Source organism: Engystomops pustulosus, chromosome 7, assembly GCF_040894005.1.
Source record: "Engystomops pustulosus chromosome 7, aEngPut4.maternal, whole genome shotgun sequence".
NCBI classification, from domain to species: domain Eukaryota; kingdom Metazoa; phylum Chordata; class Amphibia; order Anura; family Leptodactylidae; genus Engystomops; species Engystomops pustulosus.
Genome location: NC_092417.1, coordinates 18,793,034 through 18,803,759, shown reverse-complemented (window position 1 = coordinate 18,803,759; position 10,726 = coordinate 18,793,034). Strand labels below are relative to the sequence as shown.

The window sequence follows — 10,726 nt, the reverse complement described above, 5'->3', positions numbered from 1 at the left end:
GAAATAATATCCCTAAATGGTAAAAGTTTGCCAGTATATTTTGTGGATAACACAGCAGGGTGGCGACAAAGTTAACAACTTTGATGTGGAATCCATGAAAACAACCCAAATTTCTGCCTGACACACCTCGTTTGATAAAGGGACGATGTATGGAGGCAGCTATATGGACGACTTTTGGAGGTAGCAATGGAGACAACGTGTGGAGGCTGCTATGGAGACAATTTAATTTGGATAGTGCCTGTATGTGGCAGTCCCAAACATTTTTCAAACCAGAGGAGCAGGTAGGTGGCCCTCCAGTAAAATGGGATAGATTGAGTGCCTGTATGTGGCAGTCCCAAAAATGTTTCAAACCAGAGGAGCAGGTAGGTGGCCCTCCAGTAAAATGGAATAGATTGAGTGCCTGTATGTGGCAGTCCCAAAAATTGTTCAAACCAGAGGAGCAGGTAGGTGGCCCTGCAGTAAAATGGAATAGATTGAGTGCCTGTATGTGGCAGTCCCAAAAATGTTTCAAACCAGAGGAGCAGGTAGGTGGCCCTACAGTAAAATGGAATAGATTGAGTGCCTGTATGTGGCAGTCCCAAAAATTGTTCAAACCAGACGAGCAGGTAGGTGGCCCTGCAGTAAAATGGAATAGATTGAGTGCCTGTATGTGGCAGTCCCAAAAATTGTTCAAACCAGAGGAGCAGGTAGGTGGCCCTGCAGTAAAATGGAATAGATTGAGTGCCTGTATGTGGCAGTCCCAAAAATGTTTCAAACCAGAGGAGCAGGTAGGTGGCCCTCCAGTAAAATGGAATAGATTGAGTGCCTGTATGTGGCAGTCCCAAAAATTTTTTAAAACAGAGGACCGGGTAGGTGGCCCTCCAGAAAAATGGAATAGATTGAGTGCCTGTATGTGGCACTCACAAAAATTGTTTCAAACAGAGGACCGGGTAGGTGGCCCTCCAGAAAAATTAAATGCATGAAGTACTATAGCAAGAGCCAGTGGGCCCTGTCAAAAAATAGCCATTTTCCTCTGCTTTACTGTACAAAGAGGAGGAGAAGGAGGAAAATGAGGAGGAGGAGGAGGAGTGGATCAATTATTCAGGTTGAGCTTCCTTCACCTGGTGGAGATTGGAAATTCTGAGAAATCCAGCCTTTATTCATTTTAATAAGCGTCAGCCTGTCAGCGCTGTCAGTCGACAGGCGTGTACGCTTATCGGTGATGATGCCACCAGCTGCACTGAAAACCCGCTCGGACAAGACGCTAGCGGCAGGGCAGGCAAGAACCTCCAAGGCGTACAGCGCCAGTTCGTGCCACATGTCCAGCTTTGAAACCCAGTAGTTGTAGGGAGCTGTGTGATCATTTAGGACGATGGTATGGTCAGCTACGTACTCCCTCACCATCTTTCTGTAAAGATCAGCCCTACTCTGCCGAGACTGGGGACAGGTGACAGTGCCTTGCTGGGGTGACATAAAGCTGGCAAAAGCCTTGTAAAGCGTACCCTTGCCAGTGCTGGACAAGCTGCCTGCTCGCCTACTCTCCCTCGCTACTTGTCCCGCAGAACTACGCACTCTGCCGCTAGCGCTGTCAGAAGGGAAATACTGTTTCAGCTTGTGCACCAGGGCCTGCTGGTATTCATGCATTCTCACACTCCTTTCCTCTCCAGGGATGAGAGTGGGAAGATTTTGCTTGTACCGTGGGTCCAGGAGAGTGAACACCCAGTAATCGGTGCTGGAATAAATTCTTTGAACGCGAGGGTCACGGGATAGGCAGCCTAGCATGAAATCTGCCATATGCGCCAGAGTACCAACGCGTAAGAATTCACTCCCCTCACTGGCCTGACTGTCCATTTCCTCCTCCTCCAACTCCTCCAACTCCTCTTCTTCTGCCCATACACGCTGAACAGTGAAGGACTCAACAATGGTCCCCTCTTGTGTCTCGCCAACATTCTCCTCCTCTTCCTCCTCATCCTCCTCCACCTCCACCTCCTCCGATATGCGCTGAGAAACAGACCTCAGGGTGCTTTGGCTATCAACAAGGGAATATTCTTCCCCCGTCTCTTGTGACGAGCGCAAAGCTTCCGACTTCATGCTGACCAGAGAGTTTTTCAACAGGCCAAGCAGTGGGATGGTGAGGCTGATGATGGCGGCATCGCCACTGACCATCTGTGTTGACTCCTCAAAGTTACTCAGCACCTGACAGATATCAGACATCCACGTCCACTCCTCATCGTAGACTTGAGGAAGCTGACTGACCTGACTACCAGTTCTGGTGGAAGTTGACATCTGGCAGTCTACAATCGCTCTGCGCTGCTGGTAAACTCTGGATAACATGGTCAGTGTTGAATTCCACCTCGTGGGCACGTCGCACAACAGTCGGTGAGCGGGCAGTTGGAGGCGGCGCTGCGCTGCCCTGAGAGTGGCAGCATCTGGGCTGGACTTCCTGAAATGCGCACAGATGCGGCGCACCTTCGTGAGCAAATCAGACAGATTGGGGTATGTCTTGAGGAAACGCTGCACTATCAGATTTAACACATGGGCCAGGCATGGCACATGTGTCAGTCTGCCGAGTTGCAGAGCCGCCACCAGGTTACGGCCGTTGTCACACACAACCATTCCCGGCTTGAGGTTCAGCGGTGCCAGCCACAGATCAGTCTGCGCCGTGATGCCCTGTAATAGCTCTTGGGCGGTGTGCCTTTTGTCGCCTAGGCTCAGCAGTTTGAGCACCGCCTGCTGTCGCTTAGCGACGGCACTGCTGCTGTGCCTAGAGCTACCGACTGATGGCGCCGTGCCCACGGATGGTAGTTCGGAGGAGGAGGTGGAGGAGGGGTGGGAGGAGGAGGAGGCATAGTAGGCCTGAAACACCTGGACCGAGGTAGGCCCCGCAATCCTCGGCGTCGGCAGTATATGAGCAGCCCCAGGGTCAGACTCGGTCCCAGCCTCCACCAAGTTAACCCAATGTGCCGTCAGCGATATATAGTGGCCCTGCCCGGCAGCACTCGTCCACATGTCCGTGGTCAGGTGGACCTTGTCAGAAACGGCGTTGGTCAGGGCACGGATGATGTTGTCTGACACGTGCTGGTGCAGGGCTGGGACGGCACATCGGGAAAAGTAGTGGCGGCTGGGGACCGAATACCGAGGGGCGGCCGCCGCCATGAGGTTGCGAAAGGCCTCGGTCTCTACTAGCCTATAGGGCAGCATCTCCAGGCTAAGCAATCTGGAGATGTGCACATTAAGGGCTTGGGCGTGCGGGTGGGTTGCACTATATTTGCGTTTCCGCTCCAGCGTCTGGGGTATGGAGAGCTGAACGCTGGTGGATGCTGTGGAGGATCGTGGAGGCGACGATGGGGTTTTTGTGCCAGGGTCCTGGGCAGGGGGCTGACTAGCAGCTGACACAGGGGAAGGAGCAGTGGTGTGCACGGCCGGAGGTGAACGGGCTTGTTGCCACTGAGTGGGGTGCTTAGCATTCATATGCCTGCGCATACTGGTGGTAGTTAAGCTAGTAGTGGTGGAACCCCTGCTGAGCCTGGTTTGGCAAATGTTGCACACCACAGTCCGTCGGTCATCCGGTGTTTCCTTAAAGAACCTCCACACTTCTGAAGATCTAGCCCTCGCCGCAAGAGCCCTCACCACGGGAGCTTCACTAGTTGACAGTGGCGCTGATGCACCAGCTCTGGCCCTGCCTCTCCGTCTGGCCCCACCACTGCCTCTTCCAACCTGTTCAGGTCGAGGACTCTCCTCCGTCTCAGAAGCACTGTGTTCACCCGGCCTCTCAACCCAGCTTGGGTCTGTCACCTCATCATCCTCCGATCCCTCAGTCTGCTCCCCCCTCGGACTTCCTGCCCTGACAACAACTTCCCCACTGTCTGACAACCGTGTCTCCTCATCGTCGGACACCTCTTTACACACTTCCACTACGTCAAGAAGGTCATCATCACCCACAGACTGTGACTGGTGGAAAACCTGGGCATCGGAAAATTGCTCAGCAGCAACCGGACAAATGGTTTGTGACTGTGGGAAGGGTCCAGAAAACAGTTCCTCAGAGTATGCCGGTTCAAATGCCAAATTTTCCTGGGAGGGGGCAGACTGGGGGGGAGGAGGCTGAGGTGCAGGAGCTGGAGGAGTGGGGATTTCGGTGACATGGGTGGACTGCGTGGAAGACTGACTGGTGGTGGACAAATTGCTCGAAGCATTGTCAGCAATCCACGACATCACCTGTTCGCACTGTTCTGGCCTCAACAGTGCTCTACCACGAGTCCCAGTAACTTCAGACATGAACCTAGGGAGTGTAGCTCTGCGGCGTTCCCCTGCTCCCTCATCAGCAGGTGGTGTCTCACCCCGCCCAGGACCACGGCCTCTGACCCCTGCAGTAGTTGGACGCCCACGTCCCCGCCCTCGTCCTCTACCCCTAGCCCTCGGGTTAAACATTTTTAAAATGAGAGTTATAACTTTTTTTTTTTTTTTACTTCTTTTTGTTTTTTTTTGTGTTTTTTTGTGGTTTTTTTTTTTTTTTGTGTTTTTTGTTTTTTTTTGAGTTTTTAAAACCAAACAATCCTATCCTATTGCTATGGCTATTTTCTAGCCAAGTATCAAAGGAAGCACACTACTATGCCAGATGAGATGACACTGAGTTATTGCCTAATAGAAATCCAACCCCTACTGAATTTTCCCACTTCGGCCTTTGCTATGGATATGTGCGCCACTAAGCGCAGAACACAGCGGTCGCAAGTCTCACTACAAATTGCTCAGAATTGGCAAGTACATGCACTGCAGAAACTACAGCCACCAGCAGATCAACCAGAAATCAAATATATAGAACGCTACTGTAGGCTTCAAGAAGCTGTTTGTATTCTCCTATGGCTATTTTCTAGCCAAGTATCAAAGGAAGCACACTACTATGCCAGATGAGATGACACTGAGTTATTGCCTAATAGAAATCCAACCCCTACTGAATTTTCCCACTTCGGCCTTTGCTATGGATATGTGCGCCACTAAGCGCAGAACACAGCGGTCGCAAGTCTCACTACAAATTGCTCAGAATTGGCAAGTACATGCACTGCAGAAACTACAGCCACCAGCAGATCAACCAGAAATCAAATATATAGAACGCTACTGTAGGCTTCAAGAAGCTGTTTGTATTCTCCTATGGCTATTTTCTAGCCAAGTATCAAAGGAAGCACACTACTATGCCAGATGAGATGACACTGAGTTATTGCCTAATAGAAATCCAACCCCTACTGAATTTTCCCACTTCGGCCTTTGCTATGGATATGTGCGCCACTAAGCGCAGAACACAGCGGCCGCAAGTCTCACTACAAATTGCTCAGAATTGGCAAGTACATGCACTGCAGAAACTACAGCCACCAGCAGATCAACCAGAAATCAAATATATAGAACGCTACTGTAGGCTTCAAGAAGCTGTTTGTATTCTCCTATGGCTATTTTCTAGCCAAGTATCAAAGGAAGCACACTACTATGCCAGATGAGATGACACTGAGTTATTGCCTAATAGAAATCCAACCCCTACTGAATTTTCCCACTTCGGCCTTTGCTATGGATATGTGCGCCACTAAGCGCAGAACACAGCGGTCGCAAGTCTCACTACAAATTGCTCAGAATTGGCAAGTACATGCACTGCAGAAACTACAGCCACCAGCAGATCAACCAGAAATCAAATATATAGAACGCTACTGTAGGCTTCAAGAAGCTGTTTGTATTCTCCTATGGCTATTTTCTAGCCAAGTATCAAAGGAAGCACACTACTATGCCAGATGAGATGACACTGAGTTATTGCCTAATAGAAATCCAACCCCTACTGAATTTTCCCACTTCGGCCTTTGCTATGGATATGTGCGCCACTAAGCGCAGAACACAGCGGTCGCAAGTCTCACTACAAATTGCTCAGAATTGGCAAGTACATGCACTGCAGAAACTACAGCCACCAGCAGATCAACCAGAAATCAAATATATAGAACGCTACTGTAGGCTTCAAGAAGCTGTTTGTATTCTCCTATGGCTATTTTCTAGCCAAGTATCAAAGGAAGCACACTACTATGCCAGATGAGATGACACTGAGTTATTGCCTAATAGAAATCCAACCCCTACTGAATTTTCCCACTTCGGCCTTTGCTATGGATATGTGCGCCACTAAGCGCAGAACACAGCGGTCGCAAGTCTCACTACAAATTGCTCAGAATTGGCAAGTACATGCACTGCAGAAACTACAGCCACCAGCAGATCAACCAGAAATCAAATATATAGAACGCTACTGTAGGCTTCAAGAAGCTGTTTGTATTCTCCTATGGCTATTTTCTAGCCAAGTATCAAAGGAAGCACACTACTATGCCAGATGAGATGACACTGAGTTATTGCCTAATAGAAATCCAACCCCTACTGAATTTTCCCACTTCGGCCTTTGCTATGGATATGTGCGCCACTAAGCGCAGAACACAGCGGTCGCAAGTCTCACTACAAATTGCTCAGAATTGGCAAGTACATGCACTGCAGAAACTACAGCCACCAGCAGATCAACCAGAAATCAAATATATAGAACGCTACTGTAGGCTTCAAGAAGCTGTTTGTATTCTCCTATGGCTATTTTCTAGCCAAGTATCAAAGGAAGCACACTACTATGCCAGATGAGATGACACTGAGTTATTGCCTAATAGAAATCCAACCCCTACTGAATTTTCCCACTTCGGCCTTTGCTATGGATATGTGCGCCACTAAGCGCAGAACACAGCGGTCGCAAGTCTCACTACAAATTGCTCAGAATTGGCAAGTACATGCACTGCAGAAACTACAGCCACCAGCAGATCAACCAGAAATCAAATATATAGAACGCTACTGTAGGCTTCAAGAAGCTGTTTGTATTCTCCTATGGCTATTTTCTAGCCAAGTATCAAAGGAAGCACACTACTATGCCAGATGAAATGACACTGAGTTATTGCCTAATAGAAATCCAACCCCTACTGAATTTTCCCACTTCGGCCTTTGCTATGGATATGTGCGCCACTAAGCGCAGAACACAGCGGTCGCAAGTCTCACTACAAATTGCTCAGAATTGGCAAGTACATGCACTGCAGAAACTACAGCCACCAGCAGATCAACCAGAAATCAAATATATAGAACGCTACTGTAGGCTTCAAGAAGCTGTTTGTATTCTCCTATGGCTATTTTCTAGCCAAGTATCAAAGGAAGCACACTACTATGCCAGATGAGATGACACTGAGTTATTGCCTAATAGAAATCCAACCCCTACTGAATTTTCCCACTTCGGTCTTTGCTATGGATATGTGTGCCACTAAGAGCTAAACACAACGGTAGCAAGTCCCCCTGCTAATTCCTCACAAAATGGTAAAAGATGCAAATTAAAATAAAAAAAGTAGAACGTTATTGTAGCCCTAAGAAGGGCTGTTGGGTTCTTTGAGAATCACTCCTGCCTAACAGTAAGCTAATAGAACACCCTAACGCTTTCCCTGACCAGCAGCAGCTCTCTCCCTAGCGGCATCCAGAGACAGAATGATCCGAGCAGCGCGGGCAGCGGCTAGTCTATCCCAGGGTCACCTGATCTGGCCAGCCAACCACTGCTATCGACGTGTAAGGGTACCACGTCATGCTGGGTGGAGTGCAGAGTCTCCTGGCTTGTGATTGGCTCTGTTTCTGGCCGCCAAAAAGCAAAACGGCGGGAGCTGCCATTTTCTCGAGCGGGCGAAGTATTCGTCCGAGTAACGAGCAGTTTCGAGTACCCTAATGCTCGACCGAGCATCAAGCTCGGACGAGCATGTTCGCTCATCTCTATTATTAATTGATACGGCATGAATTACTTGCATCCCTTCTCTATAAGTACTCAAAATATCAGTAAAGAGTACATAACAATACTAAGTCACATAGTATTACTGTAATTAAAGTTAGAAAATACATCAATCCACAAAGGTCAATCTATTTTAATTCTACATTATACAGTGTTGATACGGATGTAGGCAGAAAAAAATCCCTGCAAGGCTGAAGTCATGGCTAGACTCTTGTTCAGTCGTTAAAACAACAGATATTTGGGTCTTGATAACAGGCTAAAAAGAGGAGCATGAAGCCTTTACTTGTCAGTTCTATTAAATAATTTACAGAAGGGTAAATATCACACTAAACTTGTCCAGTCCTACATATGATCCTGTCAAAATGGAGTATTCTTTCCGAGTTTGAAGACTAGATTTATGGTGAATCCAGAAGGAACTTGTGTGCTGTAGAACTACAATCTTCAGTAAGAATTTAATTGTTTCCTATTATTCTCCAGGTACATTACACCTTATGGAAAATTTCAATCAAACCTCTCAAAAAGAATTTATTCTTCTTGGCCTCTCTGACGTCCCATATATTCAGTATATCTGCTTTGCTCTGTTCTTGATCATGTATTTGATAACATTGTCAGGAAATGTTCTACTCATCGTGGGTGTGTGGATCAACGAAAGGCTACAGACTCCAATGTACTTCTTCCTGAGTAATCTCTCCATAATTGACATCTGCTTCTCTTCCACCATTGTGCCGAGAATTCTAATGAATACTGTGTCGACCGACAGGAGTATTTCTCTTGTGGGATGTGCACTACAAATGTATTTCCATATGGCTTTGGGAGCCGCAGAGTGCGTAATTCTAGCTGTCATGGCCTATGATCGATTTGTAGCCATTTGTAGACCATTGCACTACCTAACCATCATTAATAAGAAGATGTGTATTGGTTTAGCTTCCATAGCATGGAGTGCAGGCTTTGGGGGTGCTAGTATTCATGTAACCCTTACTTTCCAACTTCCCTTTTGCAAATCCCATCATGTCAACCACTTCTTCTGTGAGATGCCACCTTTTTTTAAACTGTCCTGCAAAGATACCCAGCTCAATGAAATAGTCATGTACATGGCAGCACAGATCATTATCTTGTTTGCTTTCTTCTTGACATTTATTTCATATGTCTGTATCATCTCGACCATCTTAAAGATAATATCTACACAAGGGAGGGATAAAGCTTTCTCCACATGTGCCTCACACCTTTTAGTCGTGTCTATGTACTTTGGTCCAAGTATATTTATGTATCTGAAACCTCGCTCCGCACAATCTCCTGAAATAGATAAAGTCATGTCCCTTGTATATACAGCGGTGACACCAATGTTGAATCCCATCATTTACAGCATGAGAAACAAGGATGTCACCGACACAATTAAATCTAAGTTATGTATGATATCAAACTATTAAAATGATAGAAAGGAAACATCAAACTTTTTAGGGAATCAAACTATAGAATGTAAACATCAAACATATAAATTACCTTATGTATTTGCCTTTTTTTCAAGCACATGGGTTCTTTAGATCAACCTAGTTGGAATTAATGTTTGTAGACATTATCAAAGCCTTTTTGGTGGTCACTAGAGATGAGCTGACCCATTTTCCATTTGGGTTGGGTGCACCCAGTGTGACCCAGACATGTTGCCCAATTGGTTGCCGAACAGAACTTTCCTAGATACTAGCCATTGCTGTGATTGGTCAAGGGAATACCCCAGCCAATTAAGGCCATGGCTAATTGGTAAGCACAGTAATATGTTGGATATGCTGTTCGGCAACTTTTTTTTGTTTGAATGCTTACCACCTTAAGAACAATGCCTATTTTGCCCGTCTAGATAGAGCCATTTATTTTTCCATGCTCAAAATCCATAATTTTGTTTTATTTTTGTCCAAAATAGGTATATAAGAGCTTGTTTTTTGCAACTAGAATGCATTTTAGGGTAATATAGCATAATTTTAAAAATGTATAAACTGTTTCTTCTAGGGGAACAGAATGAAATAGCTATTACCCAATTAGGTATTCTTATTAAAATGCTTACACAGTTGATTCACTATAAAAATATGAAAACATTATTCTGTAAGTTAGTACTAGTGTTGAGGTCCCTTACAGAGTTTGAGGTTTTTGGTCCATGAACATGAGCTAAAACTTTAGACTAAAGTTCAGTTCCATGTTGTACAAGAAAAGCTGGTTGATGCAATGCTGAAAAGTCCTCCAACCATCTTAACTCCCCTAAAAACCACAGCCACGCCTTCTATGGGCATGGTTGTGACTGGCTAGGTGGGACATGTGACCAAGCTGTGTAAGAGGCAGGATCTTGTGTCACATCTTCACTAAAGGCAGGAGGCAGATAGGTAGAGGCTGCAACTGGAGGCATAGCGAGGGACAGATTTTAGGTGTAATAATTTAGTAATTGACCTTTTCAGGGCAGGTAGGTAGGGAAAGAATGTCATGAAGGACATCTAGGAATTTGAAATAATTGACCTGTGTAAAGTATGAAGAACTGTACTATTTCCGCTTTCTAACCCTTACTACCCCCATTTTACAGCCAATTTTGGGTCCTCATTGATTACAACGGGTTTCAAGTTAGACTTTAAATCAAATTTTGGAACCTGCACTAAACGTTTGAAGTTTGCCCAAACATATTGAACCTGAACTTCAACATACATTAAACATACACATATTTTCTTCTTTAGCAAATAAGTACACCTTTATGTGGAAAACCCAACATATTCTGAAAACTATCATTTTTGATTCTTCAATCAGGGGAGCATTATTAGGGCTTGTTTATTGTGGCATAACATGGTGTTTTAATTAAAACATACATAGACGCTAATGTAAATCCACACTCGGCTCTCTCCAGCTTTTAGGTCAACACGTTTGCTTGTGCACGGAACTGGCCCAAAACATAGCCAATAAATC

General features: G+C 46.0%; 1 protein-coding gene across 1 annotated transcript; it reads left to right on the top strand.

The window, feature by feature from the left end:
- Nucleotides 1–8,283: 8,283 nt before the first annotated feature.
- LOC140068677 (olfactory receptor 5AP2-like) lies at nucleotides 8,284–9,219 on the top strand. The gene has a single exon (XM_072114061.1). The coding sequence runs from the start codon at nucleotides 8,284–8,286 to the stop codon at nucleotides 9,217–9,219; it is 936 nt and encodes a 311-aa protein (XP_071970162.1).
- The last annotated feature ends 1,507 nt before the right edge of the window (nucleotides 9,220–10,726 follow it).

Coding starts and splice junctions, on each gene's coding strand:
- LOC140068677 (XM_072114061.1), top strand. CDS start 8,284: ATGGAAAATTTCAATCAAACCTCTCAAAAAGAATTTATTCTTCTTGGC.